The sequence below is a fragment of the Helianthus annuus genome, chromosome 13 (genome assembly GCF_002127325.2).
Source record: "Helianthus annuus cultivar XRQ/B chromosome 13, HanXRQr2.0-SUNRISE, whole genome shotgun sequence".
NCBI classification, from domain to species: domain Eukaryota; kingdom Viridiplantae; phylum Streptophyta; class Magnoliopsida; order Asterales; family Asteraceae; genus Helianthus; species Helianthus annuus.
In genome coordinates, this window is record NC_035445.2 from 111,037,025 (window position 1) to 111,057,467 (window position 20,443).

At 35.9% G+C, this 20,443-nt stretch overlaps 1 protein-coding gene and 1 long non-coding RNA gene across 3 annotated transcripts; both read right to left on the reverse strand.

Annotated features, from left to right (window-relative positions):
- Positions 1–2,716: 2,716 nt before the first annotated feature.
- LOC110898985 lies at positions 2,717–6,209 on the reverse strand. 2 transcript variants are annotated; one of them, XM_022145843.2, is made up of 3 exons: positions 5,840–6,209; positions 3,808–3,954; positions 2,717–3,452 (listed from the first exon to the last, which is right to left on the reverse strand). In XM_022145843.2, the coding sequence occupies exons 1-3, from the start codon at positions 6,089–6,091 to the stop codon at positions 3,405–3,407; spliced, it is 447 nt and encodes a 148-aa protein (XP_022001535.1). In that variant the 5' UTR covers positions 6,092–6,209; the 3' UTR covers positions 2,717–3,404. The 2 variants fall into 2 exon arrangements, with proteins under 2 accessions (XP_022001535.1, XP_022001534.1); XM_022145842.2 differs by having other exon boundaries at positions 2,717–3,150; positions 5,840–6,206.
- A 1,944-nt stretch (positions 6,210–8,153) lies between these two features.
- LOC110901494 lies at positions 8,154–8,943 on the reverse strand. Its single transcript, XR_004875889.1, has 2 exons — positions 8,661–8,943; positions 8,154–8,402 (listed from the first exon to the last, which is right to left on the reverse strand). It is a non-coding gene; the product is annotated as an uncharacterized LOC110901494 (long non-coding RNA).
- Positions 8,944–20,443: the final 11,500 nt, after the last annotated feature.

Consider the following 20,443-nt stretch of genomic DNA (forward strand, 5'->3'; position numbering starts at 1 on the left):
TAAGACTTTTGCGTAACCCTACCTCGCTAAATATGTAATTGTATCGTGTTGGGCCCTAACTGGGCTTCGGAGAAACTGGGCCGGCGAAACACCCGTTTCGTCGGGGTGCTTATGACGAAACAACCCTGTTTCGTCGACCCTTGTTTCGTCGAAGTGGGTTGTGGCGAAACACTTTGTTTCGTCGAGCTTATACAAGGTGAATTAGTTTTAAGTTTTTCAAACAGGTTACATGGTATATCATCAAACACTTTAATCACATTAAACAGATAACATATCCAACAAACATCTCAACATATAATCCAACGTGTACAATTACAAGGCAAACAAGCAAACAACTAAACAGTTAACGTGCAATTACTGCGAAGATGGAATCTTGGAAACTCGAGTTGTCACACTATTCATTCACTTTCACTATATATTAATTATGCGCATCGTGAGAACAGTAAATTGGGTATTTCACAAACCAAGACTGGCCCTTTAAGTTTGTATTATTGGTGATTCTGGCCCCTATGTACAGAGCCGCCCTGTTAGGCTTTCCACTCCAAGCACGGGCCTAAGACCACCAACATCAAGGGCCTCCAATTTTTAGTAAGTTTTATATGTTGTAGATGTATCATACTCAAATAAAAGCAAAACTAAACCAGTTTTTTTCACTATAGGAGCCTAGATAAAAGTTGTTTAGGAAAAAAAGGGCTACATTCAAGGTCCGGTTTTGAAATTAAACTATAGACATAACTCCAGCAACCATAGACCATTTGACCCACTCCAAAGCTAGAAAAATAGATTTTATTTAAACATATACTATATCTATACAAAACATATAACTTTCGGAAAAAAAAATAACTTCGCCAACTATAAACTTTTTAGTTTCTAATTGCTGGTCTCAACTCCATGTAAAGGAGGGTTTTGTTACTAAATTGTTGAAAAGAATAATTTTCCATAAAGACATCCACTTTATAGTTCGCTTAGGGTATCCAAAAACGTAGAAACAGCCCTGCCTATATATAAGGTATATTTGTTTGTATGAGATGTGCTTTTTTTAGACTAAAAAACTTTTAACTTAGAGATTTAATAATGGTAAAATATAATATAAAATGCGGCGTGTTACCTCAAGGACTGGTTTTGTAACTTTTTGACTTGAGTTAACTGCCATTTTCATCCATGTGGTTTTGATCACTTATGCCATTTCAGGTCAATTTTCAAAATTGCACCAGTTTCCTCCCTAACGTTCTCGAAACGTGCCATTTCAGTCCAAAAAAACTAACCCCAGTTAAAAAACTCAGTTAGCTCAGGGGTAAAATTGTCATTTTACGTATATTTTCATTTTTCATTTTCTAAAGACTTATTACAACAACAACAACAATGATGATGAAGATGCAGGCAGCGCCTGTGGTGATATGTTAGTGTCGAAGATGAGTATGTAGGGAACGATGGTGACGGTCGTGGTTATAGGAGGCAAGGGTTGTGATTGTGGTGGACGGGGATGACGAAGATGGTTGTTGTTTCCGGTAATACAGGGAAAATGAATAGGTGATGACGACGATGGAACCGTCGGACACTGGTTGCCTGAGATTCTTGGATTCAATCCGTTGTGGTGGCAAGCGGATTGGAGAAAAATGGCTGGAGCTAGATCAGAGGTGCAGCAGTGACCGGAAAAGATAATCGGAAACTCGTCGGAGCAGCAGAGGTGGCCGGAGAAGGTGTTACTTTTCTGTGTTTAATGGGGGACACAAATGTGATGTTGACAGTCATCTTCTACAATCTGACGGAGATACAAAATTGGTAGGTTCAAACGGTGATCGACTTATCGCCGTTAAGGTTTGTAAGTTTGTTTAGCATCACCGTCAAGCTCATCACCATTAAAAAACATATCCATTGATTCTGCTTGTACTACAAGCGAAATGCAGTTCATGTGAGTAACCCTGTCAAGCCTCCGTCACCATCTCCTGTCAACCTCCTACTTCGGTCAACCATCTCCGGTCAAATCTCGTTCCCTTTATTATTATATTTAATAATAATAACAATAATAATAATAACAACAATATAGAAGTTTAAAAAAAGGAAAAATAAAAATATACGTAAAATGACAATTTTACCCCTGAGCTAACTGTGTTTTTTAACTGTGGTTAGTTTTTTGGACTGAAATTGCACGTTTCGAGAACGTCAGGGAGGAAACTGGTGTAATTTTAAAAATTGTCCTGAAATGACATAAGTGATCAAACTATAGGGACGAAAATGACAGTTAACTCTTTTAACTTTTGCAATTTGTTTTCTAAATACAAAGCTGGCATTGTTAGTGATTTAGAAAAAAAAAATTATATATAATATACTATATATAAATAATATTATAATTTTTTTCTCACAATTTTTCCAGCTTAATTTTATTTTTAATTTAATTCTTAACACGTGTTACTTTCTTTTTGGGTAATGTATACAACTATACGAGTGTGGCACCGTACCCTGACCATAACGAACTGAATCGATTTTGACTAAATATCGGTATCAGTGTTATTGAAACCGGTACGTATTCATACTTTTAGATTGATGTAAAATATGTGTCGATATTTTTTTAGACATATTACGACTTTACCTAGGGTTTTCTTTCGGACGCTATAGCAAATATAGTTCTATAACGAAACGTACCGATACTGGTCGAGTTCCCGGCTTCCCACGATAATTTCACAACTTTTGAACAAACCGATCTTGAGCATGTGCATTTTTAATGACTTTTAACCCGTTTTTATTTGAGATAGCTGGATATAAACGCAACCAAAACGGTTCATTCACGTCCCCCAATGCACGCACACACAAGACGAATACATGAGAGAACTAGGGGCTTGGTTATTAGACCTAAAACACAAATGAGATACTATCTACACCATAGTTAAGGATTAATTACATGACTCTTTTAAGGTTGGACCATAACCACATGCACCTACTACAACTTCATCATAACTTTATAAGCTAATGGTGATAGATAGCTTCATAGTTTCAACATGCAAATCCCTTCACCCATTCCGCCGCTTTGTCCTTGTCAACGCCACCTAAATCATGGTCTTCTTCATCATCATCACCATCGTCATCACCGATATCCAAATCAACGGGTCGGTTGTTCAAGTCTTTGGTGGCTGCAGTGCTATTCTGTGATGCCTGCAGATTTCGTTTTTGATGCATCATGCATGTTTAATATACTAAAATCATGCAAAGGGATTTTGAGAAAATAAAGACCATGATTTCCATGTATGTGTGCATAATATCGAAATAATGAACATATCAGAAGATTGCTTTTTGAGTAAACTTCCGTTTTGCTCCCTGTGGTTTGGTCATTTTAACGGTTTTGCTCCAATAGTTTAAAAATAGCCATTTTCCTCCCTGATCTTTCGAGTTTGTCGCCAGTTTACTCCCTAATCTTTCGAGTTTGTCGCCAGTTTCCTCCCTGATGGAGTTAGAGGCTGGGAGCAAAGTGAAGATAAGTTAGAAAAATCAGGGAGGAAAATGGCTATTTTTAAACTATTGGAGCAAAACCGTTAAAATGACCAAACCACAGGGAGCAAAATGGAAGTTTACTCTTGTTTTTTTTTTTTTTTTTGGATCGAAACAGGCGGACATTTTTTTGTCCAAAAGAATTCTCTTTTGAATAATCGTTTAAATTGTGTCAAAAATGAGTAAAAAGGTATACGATTTGAACATTAGTAAAAGGGTCAAAAACCATCACATGTAGCGAATGATCACAATACCAGAGGGGCTACTAATGAGAAATGAAGCTGGTAAATACGAACAAAAATAATGTTATTGTCGCTTCATTACCTGCGGTTTTGCTGCAAGACCATCTTTAGAAATCTTCTTTTCATTATCATCATTTTCGGAAGCTCCTTGAGCAGCTGATTGGCTTGCTTCTTTGACATCAACATCAAACTTTTCAGCTTCCTTTTTCTTACTTCCAAGCACAACAATCTGCACAAAAATTATAAAAAAAAAAAAAAGTGACGCTGATAATTTCCAGGATTAGGATAAACCAACCATGTGGATTAATAAATTGATTTAGCAATAGCAGCCTAAGATTGAAGCATCATCCACACGAAAAAAACAATACGAAAAGATGGTTATTTGTCAGCAGCATCTGCTTTATGTTTAAAATTTGAATCATATTCTCCACTGAAAAAGCCTTTTTCTCGAATCAAAACCACAAGCAACTGTGGTGCTAAGATGATTCTGCACATTCCACTGTTCATGGTATGTTGTAAAAGGAAAAGAATCCACACATTTATGTCTCCATTAGTGGCTAAAAAAGTACGGAATCGTGCCTCGAGGCGTTTTCTCTTCCCCTCACCAGGCTTAAGCCCGAGGCGGAGTTAAAAAATACATATAAAAATTGTATATCTTATCAAAAATAAAATACTAGAGTAAATTACTGTTTGAGTCCCTGCGTTTTAGTGTCCAAAATCAAAAAGTTTAACGCCCCGAGGCACAACTTTTGACACAATCCATAAAAGTTTAAAATCACTAAAACACAGGGACTCAAAATACTAACTAATTTCATCATCAGATTTATCGAAAATACACATAAAAAAGACATAAAATGTCTGAAATTGACACAAAAAGTCAAAAACATCAAAACCCCCTGAGGCACAACTTTTCTTAGTGCATCAGCCCTATGAGGCGCACGTACAAAATAGCCACCTGAGGTGCCGCCTCAATCGTTTTTTTAAAGCATCAGACTTCACTACTAGTTTTAAGGAACATGATCGAATGAACACATACGCAATAAGCAGAACTCATCGCCTACCAAATCAAGAACATCAGCTATCTTACAATGCACAGCATGAATTAACTAAAATGTGAGATTACATTTTATGACGCCTATTTAATATGGATATATAAAATGTTTCGATAAGATTGTCGGTTTACGATACCAATTAATGATGATACGTATGTAATCAAGCACCATGCAAGCAAACAGGTCTTATTTTGAATCTTCCACCAATAATAGGTGAAATTTTGTTACAGTTGACGTTTCTTAAAATTATAGACTTATAGTAACTTGTTTTCCAATAGTAGCACGTCAATTTGAAGAATAACGTGGAAACAGGGTTGCTAAAAGGCGTCTAATCATGTTAAAGGGGTTAGACACGACACGATTAACATTAACATAGGCACCAAACACGAACATGACCCGTTTAACGAAACGTGTCATTCACCTGAACACGAACACGGGCATGTTTATTTCACAAAGGTTTTACATGACACTGCTTGTTTAACACGATTAACTATGACCTGTTAAGTAACACAAATGACACAACATGACCCAATCAAGACCTGCTTAACACGATCAAATATGACATGTCTAGTAACACAATTAACACGACCCGGCCCAGACAAATGCAACACGATTAAATATGGCATATTCAACACGGTTAACAAATAACAAGATTGAATAAATGACATGAAAAATTACAATCCATTACATAATTGAATTATCAAAATACCATAAATGCACCAAGGATTTTTTTTAGTATGTATTTAATTATTTTAAAAATTATACAGTTATTAATTCTGTTAACTAGAATAGTAATTTGGTCATATAAAATATAAAATGATCGAATTACCCTTCTCGTTAACTTAACAGAAAAAATGAATAAAGTTAAAAATGACAACATGACAACAGTAAACTTTTTGAACCAATAGGTAAAAAAATGAAACCTTTTGGATGGCCCAAACCACAAGACTAAAATTACATTTAACTCATTTTAAAAATTATACAGGTAAATGAGTTTAAAAAATACCAACTAGCATTTCAACTCATACATAAACCCTAAACTTAACGCTGCAAAATACATACCGGTGCATAACGTAACTTCCGCCTCGGCCTCTCCTCTCCGTCCGCCGGAGCAGGAGTCCACCGGCGAATCCGTACAGCAGAAATGTTGTTGTTAGTAGAATTGGATCTGTTGCTGCTGTGATTATTATAAGTGACGGAGGAAGACGAGACATTCACCCACTGCTTCTGCCACCGTCTCACCGGTCCGGTGAAGACCGGCGCCGAGCCGTACCGGGAAGATTGCCGGCCGGTTCGCGAACCGATTCCGTCCATTAATTAATATTTAAGAGAGATTGTTGTATTGTAAAAGGTGTGAGTACAAGTACAACTTTTGTTGGAGTGCTTTTGAGGTTGTAGTAGTGGAGGAGTGTGTTTACAGTTGAAACGACGACGTTGTGAGGGTGGTTATTGAGGTTTATATCGGCTTTGGGACTGCCACGTGTGGGTTGGAATTTGGCAAGGTATGGTGATGGACCATCCTTGGAGGATGATCCGCCATGTAGGCGTCACGTCACATTCCTCTCTAAGATGGTCCATCCTCTAAAACTAGAGGACATGGTAGGATGGTCCTAGTCATAGTCCTCACCACTTTTTATGTTTTTTTAATTTTTTTTAGTCTTCTATTTTTTTTTTACATTTAACAAATATACTAACAAAATATTTTCATTAATATTAAACCCACATTACATAAATATACAAAAAAACATAAACTTAAAAAAAAAACAAAGACTTAATAAAAATAAACATAGAGTTAAATAATTTGATGTTTTTTCATGATGTCGTGTTGTAATTTTTTCAACATCGAACGTTTCAGCTCGGGTTCGTCCTCGACATTCATCGTCATTATTTCCCATTCCTTGACCCGAATTTTTTCATCGGAAATTCGGATTTTCTCATTCGCCAATCGGACCTTCTCTTTTAACTTTTCTTCCGATGCACGACTTTTTTCTTCGATGCCCCGCTCATTCGTCTTCGTTTTTTGGGCCGTGACGTCGTTGTACATTTTTAGGTGTTCCATAAACTCAACCATGTGCGGGTCCACCTTTTCCTTTTCTTTTCCCTTGGCCCGCTCCTTCTTTGTTTTGTCTCGGATTGTTGGGAGTATTCGAGTTGTTCGAAGTGTTCGGGTTCTCCGGGTTGTTGAACGGATCCATGAAAATTATGTGGAAGAAGGTTTAGAGAATAGTGGAAGGAGTATAAAAATTATGTGAGAAAGAGGTGAATTTTTGAGGTTAATTTGGTGATTGAAAGTGAAAATGGAAGTTAAATTTATATATTTTATAAATATAGCCGTTTGGAATTTTTCAAATTATGGAAATTTTCTTTTTTTTCTTTTTTTTTATTTTAACGGTCATAAAGTAAAAGAGGGGCCCACTTTTTTGCATCGTCGCAAACGGCTAGAAGCCGACGGAGAGGACGGGACGGGATGGGGGCGGCACGGTGTTTGGACCGTCGCCGACCCGCGACGGACCGGGGCCGCACCCCATACCGTGTAGCCTAAGTGTCAAAGTGTCCTTTCGACTTTGAAGATTTCTTTTGAGAAAATTGAGTTAAATGCTTAGGGTTTACGGTGTGGGACTCGGCAACGTGCGGCAAACTTTTGCCGCCGATCGGCAAACACCGGCGCCGACCTTTTGGCGACGCGGCAAAGCAAAGCAATCGAGGACAGCATGCCGAATCGGGAACATGAGAGAGAGAGGGGGTAGTGAGTGAGAGAGGGGGTATTGTGGGTGGGGTTCATTCCTATCTCAACCAATTACAACTTTTTCCCTTTTTTTAAATAGTTTGCCACTTCACCAAGTGTTTAAACCATTGCCAACACTTTTCACCAAAGTGTAAACACTTTTGACTGATTGACATGGCGCGCTCTGATTGGTCGATTTTTTGGTTTGCCACTTCAAAGTGTTTAACCACTCCTTACACCCTTATGCTTATGCATGTGGTTTGCCCTTTTTTCACCTATAGTCTCTAACTTTTTAAAGTTACAGCTATAGTCTATAACTTTTCAATTTTCGTTTCCGAATAGTCCCTGTTCCTAACATTAGTTAGTTTTATCAGTTAAGAGAACTTGAAATGACAAGAATACCCTTTTCTTAAAGAGGGCAAACCACAGGGACTATCCGCGCATTTAATAAATAAAAAAAATAAAAATCTAATTATTAAGTAAAATTTCAAATGGGCCCCATAACCTACCCCACCCTCACCCTACCCCCTATCATCTTCTTCTTCTCCACATCCATCACCCACCTACCATTCTTCTTCCATTCACCCTCACCCTACCCCTATCTTCAATTCACCCTCACCGTATCTCCAAAACCCTAATCAACACCACTAATCAATAAAAACATCACTAACATTTAAAGTTAATAACACACAGATATGAAATTTACACGCTCGCCATTTCCTACAGTTTGAATTGGATCCCATTCTAAAACACCACAAAGATCATCAATAGATTTCTCCAGATCGTAATCATTCATCCTCAATACCTCCGTGTTCAAATCCAGCTGCTTGAATCCCATCTCTTCAAGTTCCTTCACAAGAGCCTGCTCCCATCTCTTTAAGAGTTATATGCATCACCCACCTGATAACAATTATAGCTAATGAATCATCTATGAATATAAATTTGACCAGAAACTGAGCTTCCACATTCAACTTGAGCCCTTTGCACAACACTTTTAACACAATTTCCACAATTAGAAGCCCCTAAATCACCTTGACATTGTCCCAACACATACACAGACTCATAACTTGTGGTATAAAACCCACCATTCCCACTTCCCACAATACTTTCCTAAGAAGAAAAGGCAGAATCCCTTATTTGTTGAAAATTCCCACTTACATTGCTTTTTTTCCCACATGTTTTGTACAACAACTCCATTCCAGATATTTGAAGATTCCCACTTTGAAGATTCCCACTTTGCTTTTGAAGATTGTTGAATGAGTGTGCCAAAAATGGCAGAAAAGGAAGATGAGTAGACCCCATTGGGATCTGGAAGAGGTTGGTTTGCACATCTTTTGTAAACCAACGTGGTGTTATCTGGTGCAGATACAAGGAGGAAGATGAGAATGAGAGTGAAGAAAGAGGATTTATGTTTCAAGAAAGAAGTAGATGATAGGGGTAGGGTGAGGATGTGTGACACCTGTGTCACTTCAATCATCAAACAAATACCAAACCAATGAAATATTGTATTTCATACTTGGGATTTGTATAAATATGTGTATCATTTCCACATATCAACTCTTGTTCGATTTCGGGCTCTAAATCGCTTTCTGGAAGGTTATACGCGCACTGTTGCGTAAATATAACCAGTTTAATGCAACAAACACTCCGGAATAGTGACATAGGCTTAAAATACCTTAAATAACCTTTACATAACTTAGAAATAAGTTTTGGAAGGTTTGGTGTGCCGAAATCAAGTTTATTCGCTTACAGGGACTAAATTCGACAAACTGCGAAAGTATGTCGATTCGTACTGTAACGAACATTCCGGAACTTGATCATAAGTTAAACATACCCTAAATATCCTTTACATAGCTTAGAAATAGGCTTTGAGGGGTTCGGTATGCTAAAATAAACTTATTTGATCAATAGAGACTAAAAGCGTCAAAAGTGCATAAGTTTGCATTTTCGCACATATCTTACGTCCTGAATATATCCGGACATCCAAAAATTTATGTAATCATTAAAATATTTTATTTTAGTGATTGGCATGATAAAATTCCATTCGTCGCGTAATTTGGATCGTTTTTGTGTTCACTACGATTTCCGTGTAATTAACCGAACAACGCAACCGTACGACCAAACGAACCGACATCCGAGATGCTTTTTGAGCATATTTTAAGTTCCCTATAGTTTAACTTTATTTTAGAGTCTTGAAATGGGGTTAACGGGGCTTAAAAGTGCAAAAAAAAATCAAGTTTTACAAGTGCATGGACCATTTTTGAAATTCTGGCAGATACATTGAACTTGGTCCACTTTTGAGATTTGATGGTTTTAACCCATGGTTTTGCAATACCATGGACTAATATTCAATGGTTTTTATAATACCATGGACTCATTCTAGGGGCTCCCATGGTTTTACAAAACCATGGGCACATGTGTACGGTTAAGATTAAAGCACGTTATTCGACGAACGATCTTAACGGTTCCATGAAATCTATAAATACCCCTCCATTCTCATTTGCAAACCCACATTTGAATCTGATTTTGGCCCTCTTTTGGAGTTCATACTTCATACCTGAGGGTAAATCGGATCAAATCTTGCGGGGACCTTCTGTAAGTATTCTTTCGTGCTTTTCTTTCGTTTTAGCGTTAAAGTCAAACTGTGTTTGACTTTCTGCATTGGCCAGCTTATGGTCAATGAGAAGTTCGTTTAAACTTCATAACGTGAGCGTAATCACGATGGTTATAGTCCCTAGTGACTATACCTACTGATTACCACGTTATCTAGGCTCAGTGACGAGTCGTAGTTTCGGCCAAAATGCGTTTTCTCGCGTATTTTGTAACCAAACTACTCTAGGGTATCAAAACCATTTGTTTTGATACCAAACCTGTTTTCTAACTTAACTAAACATGTTCTAGCATGTTTAGCTCGTCACTTTTAGATTTGTGCTTGTTTAGGGTCGTAAAGGTAAGCGATCTAATCAATCGCTTATACTTTCGAACCCGACCCATTTAGTCGATCATTAGGATCCGACCAAATACATTAGGTGACCATAGTTGTATAGGGAATAACCTTCCGAGGTTATACCTTATGGTCACGTCGTTTAAGTAATTGTATGATAGGTAGTTTATATGCCTTAGGAAAATTACCAAAATACCCTTTTTACGCATAAATTCATTTTAAGCATATGTAACCTAAATTTTGACATTTAAACTGATTAGGTAACTATATTATACATGTTAAGGCATATTTTACTTGTCATAGGGCTAGTTAAGCGGTCCAAACGCGTTTTACGCGAACGACGCGTTAAAGTAGCATAAGATACCTAAACGGGTCGTAACGGGTCAAAAGCACTTAGGTTAGGTTTTGTTTTGTTTTAGTATGTAGGCTTTGTTAAACCATATTAAATAAGTTCCCACACTTATTTGGTTTACAAACCCTCGTACTACCCGATCCTCCGATAGGCCCGTTTATTAATGTAGATACCTATATCAGGTGTCGTTTGAATCCATGATCTTCTAGCTTTGCTTGGTGGATATCTAAAGTCTATTGATCAATCTCAAGTGAGTACATAGTCCCCTCTTTTACTGTTTTTCAAACATTTTGGGGTGAAACACATGTGCCTACTTGTTACTTTCGAGCTTTCCATGTTTTCATATCATATACTTGCTATGTTCATTAGTACAGTATTAGTATATGATTTCATTATGTTTTATACTATGTATGTCCATTGTGTGCATACTTAGTACATTGTTTTTACATCACATTTTATGCTATGTATGTCCATTGTGTGCATACTTAGTACATTGTTTTACATTGCATCTCTGTTGCATATGTTCCCGTAACATATGGACACATTGTTTTACATTTCTGCCTTGTATGTTCTTTTAGCATACTAGGTACATTACTTTCATATAACATGTTTACATTTGGTATAACACTTGGTCTGTACAAACGAGACTTATATACATTCATTAACATTAGCTACGCCGCTCGGTAGTAAGTAATGGTACCATAGGACTTGACAAATCCCGTTCCTGACATCCTAGGTTTGTTTGGATGAAAGGAATGACTGAATCCGAAAACATTTCTTTTGATAACCTTGACTCTAGGGTTATCCGTCTGTCTCAAGGCTTGAATATATGCGTTTAACTTACCGCATAAGTGTTTGTATCAGTAAAAGATGCATTTACTTTGCAAAATATAACTTTTTGATATACTCAAAATACTTTGTTTTGTACATTTTTACATTTGGTTTAAAGTAATTACATTTTACTTACCATACATAACATTCGTTACACATACATGACTACATGACTACATTTTGGACTTTTAAACATTTGACATTGGTTTTTACAAGAACATTTGATGGTTGGTTTAAACATGAACATTATACATTGGTGGTTTGTTTAAGTGACTTAAGTAATGAGACATGTAGTATGGTACAAGCATGGTGGATACGCCGCTGGTACTTCCTATATATAAGTGCTTGTATTATATTACATGTCGTAGCGTTATTTAAATCATTCAATTTGGACTTATACATTTTATACAAATAACACATTTTTCATAAGACATTGTTTTACAAACAATTTATCTTATAAAAACTTATTTTTACTTGGTTATTCATTTAACCTTACATTATTCTTTTAAATATACATATCTATCATCGCTTTTCAAATGATTTATAAAACAAAACATTTTACAAGGATCATGACTGACTTTTGTTAAACAACTTTTTCTAAACTTATAAGTCATGAATCCTAAATCAATAAAACCTATGTACTCGCCGGCATTTTTATGCTGACGTACCTATTTTCACATGTGTTTCAGGAGATGATGCATAGGATCGATCAAGACACACATTGGCGTACGTGGGCCTTAGTGACAATAAAAGATGCAAGACTAGTTAATTATGTTATACTTCTTTGTTTGTTTAAACATTGTAACTCAGTTAATCAATAAAACAAAAATTTCAAATTTCCATGTGTTATGAAACAAATATTCTGTTACAACACTCCCCGACGTTTCCGCCACGATTTGTTGTTTTACATGGTCGGGGTGTGACAGGGTGGGGTAGGTTGTGGGCCCATTTGAAATTTTACTTAATAATTAGATTTTTATTTTTTTTATTTATTAAATGCACGGATAGTCCCTGTGGTTTGCACTCTTTAAGAAAAGGGTATTCTTGTCATTTCACGTACTCTTAACTGAGAAAACTAACTAATGTTAGGCACAGTGACTATCCGGGAACGAAAATTGAAAAGTTGGGGACTATAGCTGTAATTTTAGAAAGTTAGGGACTAAATGTGAAAAAGCGCAAACCACAGGGAATATCCGAGCATTTAACTCGAGAAAATTAGTTTTTTAGGTTTTTCTACTTATTTTAATCATTTGAATCTAAAATTAAAATATTTTAAATTCTTTTTTTATAACCATCGGAGTTCTTTTGAGTCCAAATTTTAATCTTTTGAGTCCAATTTTTTTTAATAAAACTAGACTCAAAACGTTATAAAATGAACAAAATTAGACTTAAAACGTTATAAAATGAACTGTTAGGGACTCATGACATTAAACCTTTTGATTTTGAGTTCAAGTGGTTAAAATCACTAAAACACTCGGACTCAAAAAAGTAATTTACTCTTTTTTTTTCTTTTTTAGGGTTTTGGATGTTAAGTAGAAGAAAGGAAGTAAATGAAAAGGGTTTAAAAGCTATTTAAAGGTTTTAGATTGCATTTATCTTTACCCAAAGAGTATAGTTTGTATCCGTAAGTATTAGACATGGAAAATTAGGCATCGGTTCCTTCGTTGGAGGCACCTGATTCAGGTTATTACTAGTGTTGTAAAAATCGGTATTAATCGGTGCCTAGACGCTTGGCGGCGTTGGCTGATTAATAACTTCTAAATGGTTATTAGTGAACTGCCAAACAGTTATGGGGGTGGGGTTGTATATCTGTTTTATGACACTCCCCCTCAGATATACAAACTGTTCATTATACACTATTAACAACATTCTTCAGGATGATGTTAAATCGATATTTCAGGACCTATTTGATAAACTGATACTGTAGGACCAGTTATGTTGCCTCGTTAAAAACCTTGCTAAGAAAGCCCAATGGGACAAAACTTAGTTAAGGAAAAGAGTACAGCGTGTATAATACTCCCCCTCAATTTAAATAACGTCTTTTAACCTACGAAGCCCCATCTTATGTGATAACTATTAGAAACTGCTTCTAAAAGATTTTGTGAACAGGTCAGCTAAATTTTCACTTGACTTGATCTGGTGAACATCAATTTCCCCTTCTTTCTGCAAGTCATATGTTGAGAAGAACTTTGGTGAGATGTGTTTTGTTCGATCACCCTTGATGTAACCTTCTCTGATCTGTGCTATGCAAGCAGCATTGTCTTCATAAATAATTCTCGGCTCCTTCTTGATTTGTTATACTCCGCATGCTTCTTGTATGTGATTAATCATTGATCTCAACCACACGCATTCTCGACCAGGGTCATATAGTGCTATCAATTCGACATGATTTGATGATGTTGTTGTAAGTGTTTGCTTATTGACTTCCAAGTGTGACAACCCTCACTAAACCAGGTATCCGTACGATTTAATTAATAATTAATTGCTACTTAATTACTGTGCTTACTTGAAATTACTGATGAACTGCTACTTGATTTCTGATACTTGTATATTCCTGCATCATACTTTACATACCGTCACTACATTATTTACATACTGAACTCTAGTGACAAACATGATGCACAAAAGCACAGTAGCACTATGAACGGATAACCTATTGAACATGCTGATAAAGCCAGCATCAGGCAGATACTGCCTCTAAGGCCTGTGTGAGCCGAATTATTTTACTACACCCATAGTGAGTGTAGGGATACAAGGGTTGTAGAACTGCGTCTCTAGGAATAAGTTACGATGACTGGATGTGCCTAAAACATACACTGAGCACAAAACACAACACTTTAATTAACATTTCAGCTTCTGGCTAGCTAATAAAGTGCCAAAACTTGAGAAAAATATTACTAGACACTTTCCAAAGTGTCAGGAATAAGTTGTGTCACTAAAAATGGTATTTACGACACTTAAAAGCTTTATTAAGCGCTTTAACGGATTACTATCCAACCGAACAACCGGACCATACCCGGAACATAAAAATATTGACATTAACAATATTGATCTTTTTCTGAGCCAGTTAGGGTCCCTGAACACCCTGACACCCGCGTTAAAACACAACACACCACTAACCAAGTTAACTACTTAACTAACTTATTTAACCTAACTAGATAACCTAACTAATGGTTGGAAACAAACTAGAACCCCCCCCCCCCCCACCCCCATTGAAATCGGCCCAACCAAGGGGAGACAAGCTTGATTAATTTTGAATATTATAATCTAATTGCTAAATATCTACTAGACACATAATCCATTGGATTATAACACTAAGTTTTGTCTATAAGTAGGAAGTGTAGGCACAAGAGATAATCACAACACACCACACCACAAAACTCTCTCTCTTTTCCCTCTACAATTCTCGGCCGAAACCCCCTCTCCCTCTACATCCATTTTCGAGTTTGATCATCCTCATTCCAAGCATATACAAGTGTTACGGGTCACATACGAGGAGCCTTGGAGCAAACGGAAGACGAAGGACCTCTCTATCTAGCTTTTATCCACCTCTTTTGCGCATAGATTCTTCCCTAGCCTCGAGCTAGAGGTATAATGCTTAAAACACTCTCTCGAACTATTCTAAAGTGGTTAATATGTTATGTAACGGTTAAAATTCGGAAACTTGCAATTTGAAGCACAAAAGTCTACTAAAAACATGAATAATGTTGGTTAAAAGCTCACTAGTTGTGTAAATGATGTAGTAATTGCAAGTTGTGATTATTTAGACCCGATCTATGTTGTGGTAGCTCGGATCATCATTTAACCCGGTTTGGTTAAGGTCATGGATCTTGACATAAGCTTGTTTTGAATAGAACAAGGGTTAAAAGGTGAAACTCTACCACACGCGAAACATGAACTTGTGTAGAAATGTTTTACTTGTAAAATAGTATTTAAAACTAGCAGATCTACGTATCTGCGGGTGGTATTTTCAAAGAACCACATATCACAGAAATCATGTTTTCTAAAAATGGATCTTACATTAACAAGCATGATTTTTATAAACCACGAGTGTGTAAACACTTGTTAAATAAAAAGTTTCGACAAAATAACAATTTTTGAAAAAGATGACGGGAAGTTGTAAAGACGGATTTACATTAAAAACGAGGTTTTTACGAGATCGGATTACTTTATATAAAGATCCACAAAATATAATGGGATTTACACCATAGTTTCGGAAAAACTACAAGTTCATGTGATTTATTACATACTTGTTGACTAGTTGATGTGTCGGAAATTGTTTGGTTGAATAAAGAAGTTGTGAAATTGATTTTGTAAAAGAAAATGATACGCTTGAAAGCGTGGCCACCTCCAGTTACAGAGGAAACTCTGGCGAAATTTTTCTAAAAACATAACACTTAAAATTATTTACACTACAAGTGTTAGAATTATTTTTGACATGTTTTCAAAATATATTTCGCCACGAATTTATTTACAAATATTCGGAGGTGGGATTTTCACAAAATTAAACGTGATAAATATATGTTTAGTAAATATATTTTCACCACACTGTTTATGTTTATTTTGTGAAAAATACATAAATATTATTTTTAGAGTAAAAATAATATTTTCGAACGTGAACAGACCCAAAATAATACGAACGCCTCTACGATAACTATATGAGTTACACCGGTAATTACTATTACCACTCGAACGTTAAAACGTAACTTACGCATTATACGGAAATAATCATGAACGCGTATTTTATCAACGTATCATTTTTGGAGAATATTATGTGAAGTAAAATATAATATTTTTGAGAAAAATATTTATATTTTGGGATTAGAAATAAATATATATTAAGTGAGACTTAATCTTATAATTCGAACGCACATGTATTAAATCCCCCATCCTTGGGAAGGAGATTAACTACCAAGTATATACGAAAAGTAAACACGGAATAGTTGTCTAACTATTTCCCAAAAACTTAAACTATAAAGCTAAGGCACGACCGTCCGTCTAATAGAATTAGCACATGTAGGTCGTTGCACAGCTGCCTGATTTGGAGTACTTGGTAGAGACGCACCGACTGTGAGTTCATGTCCCCCTTTTCTCTTAACTGTTTTCAGTTTTCTAAACTGCGGGGGTGAAATACATGTTACTATGATTACGAGTACTTTTTACATGGTATGGTTAGCGTAAGGGTTACTACTTAGATCATGTGAGTGGGTAGGCGGGAACTGGAGGCCATTAATCCTTATTGTAGGACCGAGGGACGTAAGCGGTAGATCTATCTGGGTGTAGCGAGCCCAACCCCAGGTCCAGCATAACGGACCTCGGGGTGACTTTGTGCCCCGACGCAAAATCGCAAGGTTTGAGTCTTCCTACTTGCACTTCACACGTATCAATGGCCTTGCAAACCATTGGTGATCTCTTTTTCCTTATTTGCTACATACCAGGATTTTGATAAATACAAAGGTTTATTTACTCACTTTCGCATGAACTCGCTCAACATTATTGTTGATTTTTCAACTTACATGTATTTCAGGGAATTAAAGATCTGGCACGGTATGGCACGTTTTCCCGCTGCACTAGTTTCCGAGGTCATCCGGGGTTTAGGGAACGTGACTCTTTCCTGGACAAGTCACAGTCTTTAAACCATATTTATGTTTTGTTTGTTTGTTGAACAATGTTATGGTTATTAGGGTGTTTTCCCGTCAAGACAATGGTATTGTATTTGGTTTTTAAAACTTAATGGATGATCTTGCATGTTTTTAATTCATATAGCTTTGTTATGATTAAGCTATGGTATTAAGAAGTCACACCAAATTAACCACGCTTCCGCAAAGCCAGGGTGTGACACCAAGATGTCACACCCTGGCTTTTGCGGAAGCGTGGATTATTTTGGTGTGACTTCTTAATACCATAGCAACAATCATAACAATGCTATATGAAAATAAAACACAAGATGTTCATCCATTCATTAAGGTTAATAATACCACAACATCATTGTTTGAAAATGTCGACACTTAAGATAAATTACAAACCATACTTGTTTTAAAACGTGTTCATAAGACACAACAAAAGACTTAAATAAAACGTGGTTTAAAGACATGTAACCCGTCCAGGTAAGGGTTACACCTCCTAAACCTACTACCCTGGATGACATCTTTATTCAACGCAGCTTGACACATATGCAGACACTTGCCAGATCCCTTAGTTTCCTTAAATACATGTAGTTTGAAAAAAAATCAACAAAAGTTGAGCGAGTTCATGTGTATGTGAGTATGTATAAACCTTTGAAATATGTTTGTATGTATGAAAGTCCCTGGTATGTAGCAATAAGGAAAAAGAAATCACCAATGGGTTGCAAAGCCACTGGTATGTGTGAAGTGATACGGGAAAACTCAAACCTAGCGGAGTTGTACCGGGCTTCCGGCTGTAAGACACAATCACCACTATGGGCCGCCCCGGCCTCATGGGTGTGGGCTCGCTACACCCAAATAGATCTATCACTCATGTCCCTCGGTCCTACGATGAGGATTAATGGCCTTAAGTGTCGCGCCCATCACTCAAATGATCTAAGTAGTACGCCCTCCTTAAGCTAACCATACCATGTATGAAAATGTCAGTAATAATTGTAACATGTATTTCACCCCCGAAGTTGTAAAACTGAAAACCGTTAAAAAAAGAAAAGGGGGAGCATGAACTCACTGTAGTGCGTCTCCTGGGTCGTATCGTCAACTCAAACTTGGTCCGCTACGCGACAACCTACATCGTACTATTGTCTGTTAGACGAACGGGCCGTGCCTTGCTTTTGTATTTACGGGTTTGAGTTACGTAACTTTGATATTATTCCAAGTTGTAACTTCTTGTTAAAATAATAATAATTATTTTAACTTGAATTTTGTTTTTTTAGGAATAATAGTTAGGCAATATTTCGTATCCATACTTCTCAAGTATTTTAACTTCCGTATTTCCTTCCCAAGGATGGGGGTATTTATACATGTATATTTGTAGTTTCGAAAAAAAATATATTTTAAGTCCCATTTAGGAAAATATATTTAACTTATTTGTCCAAAATAACGTATTCCCAAAATATATGTATTTTTCCCAAAAATAATATATTTTTACTTCCTTAGTTTCCAAAATAATATTTTACCAAAAATATCTGTGTAAGAGTATTTTGTGAAATATTTGGTAAGTTACGTTTTCTAGCTCATTTTCACATTATTATGCATGTAACTTAAATATTTTATTCCTTGATATTTTTGGTGTTATTTTGGAGTTGTAATTTCCATGGTATTTGTTAAGTTATATTATTTTACCCTAAAATAATATAACTAGTTCACAAAATATACAAATATTCACACAAGTGTCTTAGTAGAAAATATATATTCTAAATATATGTTTACCCATTTTTATTTACAAAAACCTACCTCCGATACTTGGTATTTTTGTAACAAAACTATGGCGAAGTTTGTTTTTAAAAAGCAAAGTCAAAAATATATTTGTAAACACTTGTTAGAAAAATATTTTCTAAATGTCGGATTTTTAGAAAATTTCGCCAGAGTTTTCTTTGTAAATGGAGGTGTCCATGCTTATAAGCATATTATTTTCTTTTCAAAATTTCATTCAACAATCATCAATCAACAATATACAATCTTCACTTAACAGTTTTGTTAAAAACAAGCATTAATTTCTAGATCATGAACTTGAAAGTTTATAAAATTTTGTACTAACTTACTAGTATTCTTAGTAAGTCTTGTTACCCTTTAAATGTGTTTACTTCTTTAAAAACTCCATTTTTAAAGAATATAGATCTTTACAACTTATGTTCATATTTTCTAAAAATGCTTCTTCATGCATTTTTCTTGTAACTCATGTGTTTCTTTATTTTGTTAATCACTAAAAATGATGTATATTTATGTAAGAGCCAAGGTTTAGTAAACTTGTATTTTTAACTTGGTTTCTTGGTAAATCATACCTGAACATTTAGATTTACAAGACTTTAAACTTACTTTGTTCATCATTTTACAAGAAACTTTATATTCCTTCAAGTTCATGACTTTTGTGAGGATGATCCATAACCTTTAACATGTTCATCCTCTCATCTTGTTAGATTATGTTTTTAATCATGATCTAGCAAGACTACATGATGATCAACATCATTTCTACAAACAATCAATAATCAACAAGCATATTAACACTAAAATAACACGGTTTCTTCATGATTTAAGCTTATGTAAAGGTTTTATTCTTTTGATTCTTAGTGTTCTTCAAGTTTAACATCATGTATTCTACTTTAACCACTTTCATAAGATGTAAAATGAAAGGATTCAAGTTCTTACCACTAGCTCAAGGCTAGGGAAGTTCAAGAGAAGAAAAATGGTGGTTAATAGCAAGTAGAGAAGGTCCTTCAACTTCCGAGAACACCAAGCTTCGTTGAACACCTTGTAGCACCTTGGTATAAGCTTGGATTGAATGAAGATGAGATGAAGGTGATGGTAGGGTGGTGGTGGTCTTCGGCCGTGACCAAGAGGGAGAGGGGAGAGAGATTTTGGTGTGGAGTGATGAAGATGATATGAAGCTAGAACCCTTGGTGCATTCTTATAACCATTCCAATATAATAACCCTTGTGTAATATGTCCATTATGTGCCAACACAATCTAATTAAAAATTGAAACAAATCAACAAGGTGGGTCCCTTGTTGGAGCCGTGGACATGGGGGGGGGGTAGTAGATTAGATTTGAACTATGTTGGTTAGTTTATGGTTGGAATGTAAGTGAACTAGTTAAGTGTTAAAGTGTTATGTAATAATATAGTGTGTTATGA